Raw genomic sequence first — 15,760 nt, forward strand, 5'->3', positions numbered from 1 at the left:
ACCACTCCTGGACCGCCTCCTACAGGACATTAGGGACTCACTCCCCAACTTCCACGGTTATTGGCCAACAAAACAACAGCCAATTTAAGCCACCGCTCACCCACTGCCAACTGGTTCGCTGAGGAGCTTTTTGGCCCATATGATGCCTAGGTACCAGGCTTCCTGCCAGTCAGAGCATGATGGTGTGTTGCAGAGTGTGGCGTATCTATTGGATACCTCCTCCCTGTAGTGCCGTTGTAGGATCTCGTGGCTGGTTTCTATCCAGAGTGAGGATGCCGTGGAGAGTGCCGCCAGTGTGGTATCGGATGCTCCCGATGGTGTGAAGGCTGCCGTGAGTGTTCTGGCCTTGTGGAGGTAGCCAGGAGGTAGGTCATTACCGGAGAGGTAATAGCTAATGGTCTCCAGGTGGTGTCTCGCTCTGATGAGTTTGGAGAGTGTACGTGCTGTGGCGTTGAAGCTGGCGGGGGTCTGTGGTTCCCCCGGTGATGTGACATGCCACCGATTTGTAAGTGGTTGGTGAGACCAGGTTGTCCGAGTGGCTCTGAATGGTGGCAGTAGAGGCCTGCTGTTCAGCTCGGCTCTCAGTACTCATGGGGGTGGTGCCGAGTATAGAGGTGTCGGTCCTCTGGTGCTGGGTGGGTGAAGGCATCGGTCTGGGTTGGGTGCGCTGCACATCCCGATCTGCTTGTTGGGTCCGAACCGTAGAGTGTCTGGAGATCGGTTTTAGGCGTGTGTCCCAAATGGTTAGCTTCGGTGTGTGATGTCCATCTCTGTATTCATGGCCTTTGGGAGTATCCGGTGGATGTGATGGGATGGAGGGGTGCCTGGAGTAGGTGTAGCTCCTAGGTTTCCCCCGCCGTATCTGGTCCCTTAAAAGGTGGACCGGTATTCAGTTGGTCTATCCCTGTACGAGGGATTATTTTTCGGGGTGTCTGTATTCTATCTTGGTAGCCTTGGGGGTGGTGTGTGTTGGTGGTGTTCTGTAGAGGGGGTGGAAATCTGTGTAGTAGGTCTGAGATGGGTCTTCTAGGTATCTTTGAGGTCCTGGAGTGGGGTGGCGTGAGGTGGAGTGGGGTTGCCTGCTGGGGATGTCATCAGGAGGTGTTTCTTTTCGTCCCCGGTGTGATGGTGTAGGGGTGTAGTCATCCGGTAGCTGGGTCCTATTGAGACCGTGGAGAGGAACTGCCTGGTGGGAGAGAAAGCCCACTGGTGTGGGATGTTTCTCCCGCTGTGTAGAAGACTGAGAAGGAAGTTCATTATATGACGTTTCTATTATAATGAGACCAGGCTGCCGGTCTAAACTTATTTCGGCCGGCTCCTCTGTGCGTCTCTTTTTAAAGAGTTCAGAGGGTCTGTGTTGGTAGCTGTGCCCTGTAGAAATAATAGGGCTAGTCTTGTGGTAGAGTAGGGGTTCTGAGTAGTCATCAGAGTGCCCGGAGTCGTCGCTGTCTCGTGGATCTTCCATGTGTAGTGTGTCCCTGTGTAAAACTTAAAATAAGGGTAAGAAAAAAGTACAAATGAAAATAAGTAGCCAAAAGGGCTACCCCTGAGTCCGTGTGGAACCTGCCTTCCTTACAGCTGCACACGGGTCTAGGGGCCCAGCCACGACGCGTTTCTGCCTTACTCGGCTTCATCAGGTGCAGGGAGGAGAAAAGGTGCAAAAAGGCACTCGTCTAATGCGGTAAAAAGCCGTATTATGGACCGGAAAAATTAGGGTGTATGTGTGGTGGAGGTCGACGGTCTGGAAGGTCTATGAAGGTCCGTTGTGGGAGTACCAGCTGGTGTCTTGATCCAGGTGAGGTATCTTTTAGGGTGTAGCATATAGCTAGAGCCCAGTCGTACGCGTTGAGGATGAAGTTCCCTTGTAGAGGTCCGGCTTGATTCTTGTCCAGTTGAAGTGTTTTCGACCAAATGGTGCTGAGGCGGGATGCTCCTCTTTTTATGGGAAGTAATGGGGGTGTGGTTTACCAAAGGTCGAATCCTATTGGTGCACAAGGTGTGCACACGACAGGGCTGAAGAGTGGTCTCTCCTGAAGAAAGGTGTTGGGGTCTTCTGCAGACTGACACAAACAAAGAGAAAAACAAATATGACCACAAAGACAATTCACACCCTTTAGGTAAGAAATGTGTGCATGTATTAGAATTAGCCAGGATGGAAAGTGCCGGTTCAGCGCATCTGGCCTCCAGTGCATCTCCACGGCCCAGTGGTATCTGCTGTGCCTGTCCCCAGACCCAGGCCTCCTGTAATGTTCTCTCCAGCCTGGTAAGCCCAGTGGCAGCTCCACGCACCAGGCTGCCAGTACGTCCTGTCGGTTGAGACCTGTTCCGGCTCCACGGAGGAAGCCTCCAGTGATGATATCCATGGCACGAAGCCTCCAGCGATGATCGGGACGAGGGTCCCTGCACCAGAGGTGCCCCAAGTGGGGTGAGCCAGTGGTGGAGCGGGTTCTGGTCCCGCACTGACCGCCACCGCGGGTAGATGCCCACCAGACTCCTCCTATAGGTTCAGGTTTTGCGGCCGGAGTCCGCACCTTTGGGGGGGGGGGGGGTAATGTCACGCCCTGACCTTATAGATCGTTTGATTTGGGGTGGGCATTCTATGCTTTGTTTTCTATGTTTCTTTATTTCTATGTTTTGGCCGGGTATGGTTCTCAATCAGGGACAGCTGTCTATCGTCTGTCTCTGATTGGGAATTATACCTAGGTAGCCTTTCCCCTCCTTTCAGTGTGGGTAGTTAACTTTGTTAGTGGCACTATAGCCCTGTAAGCTTCACGGTTGTTTGTTTTGTTGGCAACATTCTAATAAAAGGAACATGTACGCTCACCACGCTGCACTTTGGTCCACTTCTTTTGACGGCCGTGACACGTTCATGGGATTCTCCATTGTCTACAAAGCCAGTAATTACCTTTGTCCAGCAGCGGTGGCTTCATAACCTTTTTGAACACTCCATAAAACTGTGCTTTGTTTTAAAGGTCCCCCAGCGGGTCTTCAGTTCAGGTTATAAAGCAGTTCCCTCGATCGAGGATCCGCCAGAGTTCATCCATAACATGACACAGACAGACAACCAGACCGAATTCTCGCGAGCTCACTGTTTTACATTTGCCGAAGTAGTTTACCCCCGTCCCTGCTATGGCTTCTCACGCTGCTCATTTCCCACACCCGTACCTCATTTGAGATTCGGTCTGGTGTTAACCAGGCTAAAGAAGCTTAGGCCTACTTAAAACTTCTTAGGGCTGCAATCCCGTAACGGGATCGATATGACAACAGCCAGTGAAAGTGCAGGGCGCCAAATTCAAACAAATCTCATCATTAAAATTCCTCAAGCATACAAGTATTTCACACCATTTAAAATATACACTTGTTAATCCCACCACAGTGTCCGATTTCAAAAAGGCTTTACAGCGAAAGCACAACAAACGATTAGTTAGGTCACCGCAAATCACAGAAAAACAGCCATTTTTCCAAGCCAAAGACAGGGTCACAAAAGCAGAAATAGAGATAAAATGAATCACTAACCTTTGATCTTCATCAGATGACACTCATAGGACTTCATGTTACACAATACATATATGTTTTGTTCGATAAAGTTCATATTTATATCCAAAAACCTCAGTTTACATTGGCGCCATGTTCAGAAATGCCTCCAAAATATCGGAGAAATTGCAGAGACCACTCAAATAACATAAATACTCATCAATAAACTTTGATGAAAGATACATGTTTTACATAGAATTAAAGATAAACTTGTTCTTAACTTCATCGGGATAGGGGGCAGCATTTCGACTTTGAACAAATTGCGTGCCCAAACGGAATTTCCTCCTATCTGTCAGAAGGTAATACATGCATATTATTATTACTATTGTATAGAAAACACTGAAGTTTCTAAAACTGTTTGAATTATGTCTGTAAGTATAACAGAACTCATTTGGCAGACAAAAACCTGAGAAGAGGTCAAAACAGGAAGTGAGAACTCGATTTTCAAAACAGTGTCAAATGATACCCCTTCTAGTTATGGATAAGCAAACACTTCCTAGGGCTTCCACTAGATGTCACCGTCTTTAGATTTTAGTTATATGTTCTACTATAAAGGAGGGGCTCATAGGAGCTATTTTACTGAGTGGTCGTCAAACTTTGTCTCTTTTGGCGCGCTCACGAGAGAGAGTGCTCTCGTTCCAATGCTCTTTCTTCAGACAATGAAATTCTCCGGTTGGATCCTTATTGATGATTAATGTAAAACACATACTAAATATGGATTGCATACATCATTTGACCTGTTTCTACGACCTGTAACGGAACTTTTTGAGTTTTTGTCTGGAGGGATTGCTCGTGCGTCATGAAAATGGATTCCTGGGCTGAACATGCTAACAAGTGGCTAAATGATGGGCTTTATGGAACTTTTCAGTCATTTATTGTCGATCTGGGAATCCTGGGAGTGCCTTCTGATGAAGTTATTCGAAGGTAAGTGCATATTTGTAGTGTTTTTGTAGCTTTTGTTGACGCCAAAATGGCGACTATTTCTTTGGCTGGATTGTGCTCTGAGCGCCGTTCTCAGATTAATCTTTTTTCCGTAAAGTTTATTTTGAAATCTGACACAGCGGTTGCATAGAGGATAAGTTTATCTTTAATTATGTGAATAACACTTGCATCTTTTATCAATGTTTATTATGAGTATTTATGCAAAATCACCAGATGTTTTGGAATCAAACATTACTGCACGTAACGCGCCAATGTAAACTGACCATACAAACGCTTCACACCGCGTGGGCCGCCGCTACCCTAACCTGGTGGGTTCCAGCGCGCACGACCCACGTGTAGTTCCAGGTCTCCGGCAGCCTCGAACTGCCGATCTGCGGCCAACAAGGCAGAGTTCATCTCAGCCTATGCGTCCCTCCAGTCCCTCGACTTCTTGGCACTGACGGAAACATGGATTACCACTGATAACACATGCTACTCCTACTGCTCTCTCCTCGTCGCCCACGTGTTCTCGCCACACCCGAGAGCTCTGGTCAGCGGGGTGGTGGCACTGGGATCCTCATCTCTCCACAAGTGGACATTCTCTCTTTCTCCCCTGACCCATCTGTCTATCCGCCTCTTTGAATTCCATGCTGTCACAGTTACCAGCCCTTTCAAGCTTAACATCCTTATCATTTATCGCCTCCAGGTTCCCTTGGAGAGTTCATCAATGAGCTTGATGCCCTGATAAGTTCCTTTCCTGAGGATGGCTCACCTCTCACAGTTCTGGGTGACTTTAACCTCCCCACGTCTACCTTTGACTCATTCCTCTCTGCCTCCTTTCCATCCTCTCCTCTTTTGACCTCACCCTTCACCTTCCCCCCCTACTCACAAGGCAGGCAATACGCTTGACCTCATTTTTACTAGATGCTGTTCTTCCACTAATCTCATTGCAACTCCCCTCCAAGTCTCCGACCACTACCTTGTATCCTTTCCCTCTCGCTCTCATCCAACACTTCCACACTGCCCTACTCGGATGGTATCGCGCCGTCCACAACTTCGCTCTCTCTCCCCCGCTACTCTCTCCTCTTCCATCCTATCATCTCTTCCCTCTGCTCAAACCTTCTCCAACCTATCTCCTGATTCTGCCTCCTCAACCTCCTCTCCTCCTTCTGCATCCTTTGACTCTCTATGTCCCTATCTCCGCAGGCCGGCTCGGTCTCCCTCCTGCTCCGTGGCTCGACGACTCACTGCGCACTCACAGAACAGGGCTCCGGGCAGCCGAGCGGAAATGGAGGAAAACTCGCCTCCCTGCGGACCTGGCATCCTTTCACTCCTCCTCTCTACATTCTCCTCTTCTGTCCTCTGCTGCTAAAGCCACTTTCTACCACTCTAAATTCCAAGCATCTGCCTCTAACCCTAGGAAGCTCTTTGCCACCTTCTCTCCCTCCTGAATCCTCCTCCCCTCCTCCCCCTCTCTGCGGATGACTTCGTCAACCATTTTGAAAAGAAGGTCGACGACATCCGATCCTCGTTTGCTAAGTCAAACGACACCGCTGGTTCTGCTCACACTGCCGTACCCTGTGCTTTGACCTCTTTCTCCCCTCTCTCTCCAGATGAAATCTCGCGTCTTGTGACGGCCGCTGCCCAACAACCTGCCCGCTTGACCTATCCCTCCTCTCTTCTCCAGACCATTTCCGGAGACCTTCTCCCTTACCTCACCTCGCTCATCCTTGACCGCTGGCTACGTCCTTCAGTCTTCAAGAGAGCGAGAGTTGCACCCCTTCCTGAAAACCTACACTCGATCCCTCCGATGTCAACAACTACAGACCAGTATCCCTTCTTTCTTTTCTCTCCAAAACTCTTGAACGTGCCGTCCTTGGCCAGCTCTCCTGCTATCTCTCTCAGAATGACCTTCTTGATCAAATCAGTCAGGTTTCAAGACTAGTCATTCAACTGAGACTGCTCTTCTCTGTGTACGGAGGCGCTCCGCACTGCTAAAGCTAACTCTCTCTCCTCTGCTTCTCATCCTTCTAGACCTATCGGCTGCCTTTGATACTGTGAACCATCAGATCCTCCTCTCCACCCTCTCCGAGCTGGGCATCTCCGGCGCGGCCCACGCTTGGATTGCGTCCTACCTGACAGGTCGCTCCTACCAGGTGGCGTGGCGAGAATCTGTCTCCGCACCACGTGCTCTCACCACTGGTGTCCCCAGGGCTCTGTTCTAGCCCTTCCTATTCTCGCTATACACCAAGTCACTTGTCTGTCATATCCTCACATGGTCTCTCCCTATCATTGCTATGCAGACGACACACAATTAATCTTCTCCTTTCCCCCCTCTGATAACCAGGTGGCGAATCGCATCTCTGCATGTCTGGCAGACTATCAGTGTGGATGACGGATCACCCACTCAAGCTGACCTCGGCAAGACGGAGCTGCTCTTCCTCCCGGGGAAGGACTGCCCGTTCCATGATCTCGCCATCACGGTTGACAACTCCATTGTGTCCTCCTCCCAGAGTGCTAAGAACCTTGGCGTGATCCTGGACAACACCCTGTCGTTCTCAACTCACATCAAGGCGGTGACCCGCCTGTAGGTTCAAACTCTACAACATTCGCAGAGTACGACCCTGCCTCACACAGGAAGCGGCGCAGGTCCTAATCCAGGCACTTGTCATCTCCCGTCTGGATTACTGCAACTCGCTGTTGGCTGGGCTCCCTGCCTGTGCTATTAAACCCCTACAACTCATCCAGAACGCCGGCCCGTCTGGTGTTCAACCTTCCCAAGTTCTCTCACGTCACCCCCGCTCCTCCGCTCTCTCCACTGGCTTCCAGTTGAAGCTCGCATCCGCTACAAGACCATGGTGCTTGCCTACGGAGCTGTGAGGGAACGGCATTCCGTACCTTCAGGATCTGATCAGGCCCTACACCCAAACAAGGGCACTGCGTTCATCCACCTCTGGCCTGCTCGCCTCCCTACCTCTGAGGAAGTACAGTTCCCGCTCAGCCCAGTCAAAACTGTTCGCTGCTCTGGCACCCCAATGGTGGAACAAACTCCCTACGACGCCAGGTCAGGGAGTCAATCACCATCTTCGCGGAGACACCTGAAACCCACCTCTTTAAGGAATACCTAGGATAGGATAAAGTAATCCTTCTAACCCCCCCCCCCCCCCTTAAAAGAGTTTAGATGCACTATTGTAAAGTGGTTGTTCCACTGGATATCATAAGGTGAATGCACCAATTTGTAAGTCGCCTCTGGATAAGAGCGTCTGCTAATGACTTAAATGTAAATGTAAATATACACTGCTCCAAAAAATAAAAGGTAACACTTAAACAACACAATGTAACTCCAAGTCAATCACACTTCTGTGAAATCAAACTGTCCACTTAGGAAGCAACACTGATTGACAATAAATTTCACATGCTGTTGTGTGCAAATGGAATAGACAACAAGTGGAAATTATAGGCAATTCGCAAGACACCCCAATAAAGCAGTGGTTCTGCAGGTGGTGACCACGACCACTTCTCAGTTCCTATGCTTCCTGGCTGATGTTTTGGTCACTTTTGAATGCTGGCGGTGCTTTCACTCTAGTGGTAGCATGAGACGGAGTCTACAACCCACACAGTGGCTCAGGTAGTGCAGTCACCAGATGGCACATCAATGCGAGCTGTGGCAAGAAGGTTTGCTGTGTCTGTCGCGTAGTGTCCAGAGCATGGAGGCGCTACCAGGAGACAGGTCAGTACATCAGGAGACGTGGAGGAGGCCGTAGGAGGGCAACAACCCAGCAGCAGGACCGCTACCTCCGCCTTTGTGCAAGGAGGAGCAGGAGGGCACTGCCAGAGCCCTGCAAAATGACCTCCAGCAGGCCACAATGTGCATGTGTCTGCTCAAACGGTCAGAAACAGACTCCATGAGGGTGGTATGAGGGCCCGACATCCACAGGTGGTTTGTGCTTACAGCCCAACACCGTGCAGGACGTTTGGCATTTGCCAGAGAACACCAAGATTGGCATATTCGCCACTGGCGCCCTGTGCTCTTCACAGATGAAAGCAGGTTCACACTGAGCACATGTGACAGACGTGACAGTCTGGAGACGCCGTGGAGAACGTTCTGCTGCCTGCAACATCCTCCAGCATGACCGGTTTGGGGGTGGGTCAGTCATGGTGTGGGGTGGCATTTCTTTGGGGGGCCGCACAGCCCTCCATGGGCTCGCCAGAGGTAGCCTGACTGCCATTAGGTACCGAGATGAGATCCTCAGACCCCTTGTGAGACCATATGCTGGTGCGGTTGGCCCTGGGTTCCTCCTAATGCAAGACAATGCTAGACCTCATGTGGCTGGAGTGTGTCAGCAGTTCCTGCAAGAGGAAGGCATTGATGCTATGGACTGGCCCGCCCATTCCCCAGACCTGAATCCAATTGAGCACATCTGGGACATCATGTCTCGCTCCATCCACACGCCACGTTGCACCACAGACTGTCCAGGAGTTGGCGGATGCTTTAGTCGCAGGTCTGGGAGGAGATCCCTCAGGAGACCATCCGCCACCTCATCAGGAGCATGCCCAGGCGTTGTAGGGAGATCATACAGGCACGTGGAGGCCACACACACTACTGAGCCTCATTTTGACTTGTTTTAAGGACATTACATCAAAGTTGGATCAGCCTGTAGTGTGGTTTTCCACTTTAATTTTGAGTGTGACTCCAAATCAAGACCTCCATGGGTTGATAAATTTGATTTCCATTGATAATTTTTGTGTGATTTTGTTGTCAGCACATTCAACTATGTAAAGAAAAAAGTATTTAATAAGKATATTTCATTCATTCAGATCTAGGATGTGTTATTTTAGTGTTCCCTTTATTTTTTGAGCAGTGTATTTTTCATTCGGTACAGACTTCCTTTTCACACTGCCATTTAGGTTAGTTTTGTGGAGTAACTACAATGTAGTTGATCCATCCTCGGTTTTCGATCACAGCCGTTAAACTGTTTTAAAGTCACCATTGGCCTCGGTGAAATCCCTGAGCGGTTTCCTTCATCTCCAGCAAATGAGTTAGGAAGGACGCCTGTATCTTTGTAGTGACTGGATATATTGATACACCATTGTTACGTTCCCCAGTTTCTATGTTGTTGTGGGTTTTTATGTGTGTTTTTCAGGAAATAGCTTCCTGGATTCCCCTAAGCAACTGATTGGTCGGCCCCATTGATGATTGGAGTTCTGACCCTGCGCTCTCGTCAGATACAGCTGTCTACAATTACAGACACCTTCTGTAGCTTTAAAAGCCAAAGTTCCTTTGTTAGGAACTGGGAGCTTCTTGAAATGTCCTGTGTTGGTTGTTGCTCAGTGAGAGCTTCTTGGTATGTTGTGTTTCGTTGGTCTGTATAATTTGTAAAGTATTTTGTAGCTGGTCCTGCTGACGTTTGTGTATGCCATAGGACTGTGTTTTTGTTCACTTTTCGGTTGTAATTATTGTTTAATTTCTTCCCAGGGGGGAAGTGGAAGGCACCGTGGGAGTGTTTAGGCAAGAGGCCTGCGGGCATACATATACCCGTAGTATGTACTATGTCTATGCACACTAGGTAAGACCTGGGCGGACCATCCCCTATATTTTGGTTAGTGCGCCAGTTGGTGGTAGGTAGGAGAGGGGGCTTTAACTTCTTTCTTTTGGTTCCATCCAGCCCCTTTTCCCCAAATTACCGTGTGAAGGAAGAAATAAATTCCCTGCTAACAGTAATGTATTCTGCCTCTGTTATCCTTACCCACACCTAGTCACATACCTCTTTCACTACACATGGAGTTGTGTAGCAGGGTGTTGCGTTCCCTCCAAGAGGCGTGCGTAACAACCATCCAAGTGTAGTTATTAACTTCACCATGCTTACACTGATATTCAATGTCTTTTTATTTATCCACCTACCAATGGGTGCCCTTCTTTGCAAGGCATTGGAAAACCTCCCTGGTCTTTGTGGTTTGAAAGTCACTGTTCAACTGAGGGACCTTACAATTATCTGTATGTTCGGGGTACAGAGATGAGGTAGTAATTKAAAGTCTGTTAACCCTCCTGTTCTGGTCGAGTTGAACCGATTTACAAGTTCTCTCTGAAAAATGTAAMCTGATCTTCATAAGGTTCCATGACTTTGTCCACACAAAATAAATGTAGGTTATTATGTAGGTCAGACTACAATTAGTGAAAATTTGAGTTCAGGCACATGCCCATTCATCAGATGGACACACTTTCTCTCCCAGACCTCCACATGGATGTGTGTTTGAGCACACGCACGTCACTCCCCTTCTTGGCTTCCATGGCAACCCCGACAGGAACCTTTCCCCAGGGTAACTGGTATTCAAACAATTGCAACATTGTTTCAATACTATACCGAACTTTTCTAGCAGCACAATGATCAAATMATGTACTGGTCTTGATCATGACACTAGGAAACTGACGTAGTCTGTGATAAATAGCACAATATGTTTGAGTATTTGTTACTCAAAGATGAGTTATCAGGCCTCCCGGGTGGCGSAGTGGCCTAGGGCACTGCATCGCAGCGCTAGCTGTGCCACCAGAGACTCTGGGTTCGCGCTCTGTCGCGACCGGGAGGTRCGTGGCCTAGCGTCGTCCGGGTTAGGGAGGTAGGGATAACCTTGTCTCATCGCGCACCAGCGACTTCTGTGGCGGGCCGGGCGGTAACCAAGGTAGCTAGGTGCACGTTGTTTCCTCCGACACATTGGTGCGGCTGGCTTCCGGGTTGGAGCCGCGCTGTGTTAAGAAGCAGTGCGGCTTGGTTGGGTTTCGGAGGACGCATGGCTTTCGACCTTCGTCTCTCCCGAGCCCGTACGGGAGTTGTAGCGATGAGACAAGATAGTAATTACTAACAATTGGATACCACGAAATTGGGGAGAAAAGGGGGTAAAAAAAAAWAGTTATCAGCAGATAGAAGTTCATAACTTAAGTGGATATGGATTGATAATAAGCTAAACACGTATTGCACAGAGTCCATGCAATTTGTTACTTAAGCACATTTATACTCCTGAACTTCATGCTCGCCATAAAAGGGATTGAATACTAAGACTTTAGTCTCTAAATCTCTACAAATCATTTTTCATTATTTCACTTTCCGAAGGCACTGAGATTGGCTATTCAGGCAGTCGTTGGGTTGCTAGCCTTGTACGTAGCTAGCTCTGTATTACCAGTTAGGCTATTCTGCTTTTCTCTGGTAAACACACCTACGCTCAAGCGTGAAATCATGTTTCACAATATACTAAAATAACGTTGCTATTATTTAAGTCATGTTGGAATTTAGATTTATACTGCACAATTTGCAATGAATGAGAATTATCTTTGACGTAACTCCTTGCTAACAAACCACAAAGTCATACCAACAGTCGGTGAATGGTTTATATGCATTTCTATTAAGTCTCTCTCCCTCCATTTCGAGGGAAAGCCTCATGAAAAAAATAGACAAAGTAAATTCCCAGTCCAATATAATATTTAAAATCAGTCAAGTGAAAATGACTGCTTTCTTTAACTTGTCAATGTAAACCTAACAGTGTTGTATCAGCCAGGCATGCTTTCAACTTAGGTCATCAGAAATAGAAACTCCCCCATCATTTGAGCCCTTAAAAATAGTTCATGGCTCACCATGGGAGGGGGGGGTAATTGATTATATTGTTGGGAAATATATAGAGTTCAACTTACGATACAACTCAAGCAAAAATATTTTTTWAAAAGCTTCTCAAAACAAATGGATGTAAGAAAATGGTGCCGACAGACAGGGCTGCCATGCTTCTAGCTTACAAGCATTTCGCTACATCTGCTAAACATGTGTATGTGACAAATACAAATTGATTTGAGCTGTTTGGTTTTCCCACAACACACATACTATAACTTCAGTCCATTTTCCTATAGCCCTCTGAAGCAGCCCACTGGACAGGCCAAGCAAGGTKTTTCTCTTATTTGTGGTGTGTGTATGTGGGCAGCCATTGGGTCCTACAGACAAGCCATAGACTGGCACTGCCCCTTCGCYTCTTAGGAGGGGTGAGGATAGGGAGGGCACTTCAGATATTACTCCTCCATCTAGTCTGTTTTACCCCCTCCATCCTCCTTCCCCCATCCCCCAATCCAGAAGGGAGGGCGTTTGAGTAATGTGGCCCCCACAGGGGCCCTCTGGGGTGGCATTGGGCACCTCAGTTTGAGGCACTGCTGTTGTATGCGCTGGAGGTGGAGGGCGTGGAGCCCGACGCCAACGGCCCGGCTCCAGTGGCCAGAGCCTTGCGGAAGGGGGGCATGAGGAAGGGGTCTTGGGCCAGCTGCAGCACGTCGATGCGCTCCTCCTTGCGGTAGGCCAGGCAGCGGCGGATGAAGGCCTGACGGAGAGAGAGGTATAGAGCCACCGAAGTGAGATTATTTTTTTTAGGAGGTAGATCAGCTTTAATATTGCATATAGATTGTGGCTTCCATCAATAATATTCTGCATCATTTCCAATCCCACGATAGATACACACAGTACAAGTCAACAAAAAAAACACTACTCATTCAAGGGTTTTTCTTTATTTTTACTATTTTCATTGTAGAATAGTGAAGACAAACTATGAAATAACATATGGAATCATGTAGTAACCCAAAAAGTGTTGAACAAATCAAAATATATTTTAGATTCTTAAAAGTAGCCACTTTGCCTTGATGACGCGTTGCATTCTCTCAACCAGCTTCATGAGATAGTCACCTGGAATGCATTTCAATTAACATGTGCGCTTTGTGGAATTTCTTTCCTTCTTAATACGTTTGAGCCAATCAGTTGTGTTTTGAGAAGGTATGGGTGGTATACAGAAGATAGCCCTACTTGGTAAAAGACCAAGTCCATATTATGGCAAGAACAGCGCAAAGAGAAATGACAGTCTGTCAATATGGAACATTTCAATAACTTTTTCGATTGCAGTCGCAAAAACCATCAAGCACTATGATGAAACTGGCTCTCATGAGGATCCCCACAGAAAAGGAAGAGTTACTTCTGCTGCACAGGATGAGTTCATTAGAGTTAACTGCACCTCAGATTGCAGCCAAAATAAATGCTTCAGAGTTCAAGTAACAGACATCTCAACATCAACTGTGTGAATCAGGCCTTCATGGTCGAATTGCTGCAAAGAAACCACTACTAAAAGGACACCAATAAGAAGAAGAGACTTGCTTGGGCAAGAAACACAAGCAATGGACATTAGACTGATGGAAATCTGTTCTTTGGTCTGACGAGTCCAAATTTGAGATTTTTGGTTCCAACCACTGTCTTTGTGAGACGTGGTGTGGGTGAACGGATGATCTCCGCATGTATGGTTCTCACCGTGAAGCATGGATGAGGTGGTGTGATGGTTTGGGGATGCTTTGCTGGTGAATTCAAGGCATACTTAACCAGCATGGCTGCCACAGCATTCTGCAGCAATACGCCATCCCATCTGGTTTGAGCCTAGTGGGACTCATTTGTTTTTCAATGGCACAAAACACAACTCCAGGCTGTGTAAGGGCTATTTGACAAAGGAGAGTGATGGTGCTGCATCAGATGACCTGGTCTCCACAATCACCCAACCTCAATTCAGATGGTTTGGGATGAGTTGGACCGCAGAGTGAAGGAAAAGCAGCCAACAAGTGCTCAGCATATGTGGGAACTCCTTCAAGACAGTTGGAAAAGCATTCCAGGTGTAGCTGGTTGAGAGAGTGCCAAGAGTGTGCAAAGCTGTCAAGGCAAAGGGTGGCTACTTTGAAGAAGTAAAAAGTAACACTTTTTTGGTTGCTACATGAATCTATGTTATTTCATAGTTTTGATGTCTTCACTATTATTCTACAAAGTAGAAAATAACAAAAATAAAGAAACCCTTAAATGAGTATGTGTGTCCAAACTRTTGACTGGTACTGTGTGTGTGTGAGTTACAGATATATTGTGGCGTACAGCAGGTCAGCCACCAGGGGGAGACTCGTCAAGGCCTGGAAACAGATGGAGTTTACATCACGAGGCGGTGGCTCCATCTGCTGGACGTGCCAGGTCTCAACGGTCTCTCCGGACAGGACTAATTGGGGTTGATTGGGAGCTGGTGAGTAATCAAGGGCGGATTGCTCACCAGCTGTGCAAGGCCCATAAAGCTGCCAGAAGGGCAGCACACAGGAAYAGGACTAGGGGAAGTGAGGTGATTCCCATGTGGTTGGATACGGTTACCCGAGCTAAGCCGAGGGAGTTGAGTTTGTGTGCCCGACAGGATACAGGAAGACCCGGAGCCCAGGAGAAYGTATCCCGGAGGGTCTCATGGGGGAGACCTGTTCTTTTCGATTTATTATTTAATAAACACCCTTGAAACCGAGCTAATCATACTCTGTCCGTGTCTATATATATATAAAATAAGCAAAAATGGGGAGATTTGATTATGTCAAGTCTTAGCTGATGGAGATCAGATACACCCTCCTACCCTGAAACACACACGCTGGTCCCCCCCGTTGTGACCATTTTCCCAAGCATCAAACCTTTTTGAATATGTTGTGACAAGTTAAACTTCTTGACGCTAGGGGTCAGATTATTATTATAATAATTTTTTTTAAAGAATGTTCCCAAGGTAAACGGACTATTTCTCAGGTCCAGATCGTAGAATATGCATATCATTTACAGATTAGGATAGAAAACACTCCAAAGTTTCCAAAACTGATTTTGCAGGCGAAAACCTGAGGAAAACTAACCCGGAAGTGATAAAAAATATAAAAAATAATCTGTTTCATTTCCCGTCTTTCTTCCATTTAAAGGGGTATCAACCAGATTCCTTTTCCAATGGCTTCCTCAGGCTGTGACCAGGCTTTAGACATAGTTTCAAGCTTTTATTTTGAAAAATGAGCGAGATTTTTCAAAACGCGTCAGGTGTCCTTTGATTAGTTCCTGCCCGCGACAGATGTAGCTCGACATTTTCTTTCTCTGTAGTATTGAATAGGTTACCGTCCGGTTGAAATATTATCGATTATGTATGTTAAAAACAACCTGAGGATTGATTATAAAAAATATTTGACATGTTTCTACGAACATTACGGATACTTTTTGGAAATTTCGTCGAACGGAACGAGGCTGTAGTTTTCTGAACATAATGCGCAACCCAAATGGCGTTTTTTTGTTATAAAAGTAATATTTATCGAACGAAAATAATATTTATTGTGTAACTGAGTCTCGTGAGTGCAAACATCCGAAGATTATCAAAGGTAAACGATTKATTTTATTGCTTTTCTGACTTTCGTGACCATGCTAATTTGGGGCTAGCTGTTCTAGCATTGATTGATACACTCACAAAAGCTTGGATT

At 47.2% G+C, this 15,760-nt stretch overlaps 1 protein-coding gene across 2 annotated transcripts in view; it reads right to left on the minus strand.

The window, feature by feature from the left end:
* Nucleotides 1–11,818: 11,818 nt before the first annotated feature.
* Nucleotides 11,819–15,760, minus strand: part of LOC111978104 (serine/threonine-protein kinase tousled-like 2) — a 34,137-nt gene continuing 30,195 nt past the window's right edge. For both annotated transcript variants that reach the window (XM_024007918.2, XM_024007917.2), the window contains one exon: nucleotides 11,819–12,804. In XM_024007918.2, coding sequence (XP_023863686.1) covers nucleotides 12,625–12,804 — 180 coding nt within the window. In that variant the 3' untranslated portion in view covers nucleotides 11,819–12,624. The remainder of the gene's footprint in view (nucleotides 12,805–15,760) is intronic.

This window comes from Salvelinus sp. IW2-2015, linkage group LG18 (genome assembly GCF_002910315.2).
Source record: "Salvelinus sp. IW2-2015 linkage group LG18, ASM291031v2, whole genome shotgun sequence".
In the NCBI taxonomy this organism is placed as follows: Eukaryota; Metazoa; Chordata; class Actinopteri; order Salmoniformes; family Salmonidae; genus Salvelinus; species Salvelinus sp. IW2-2015.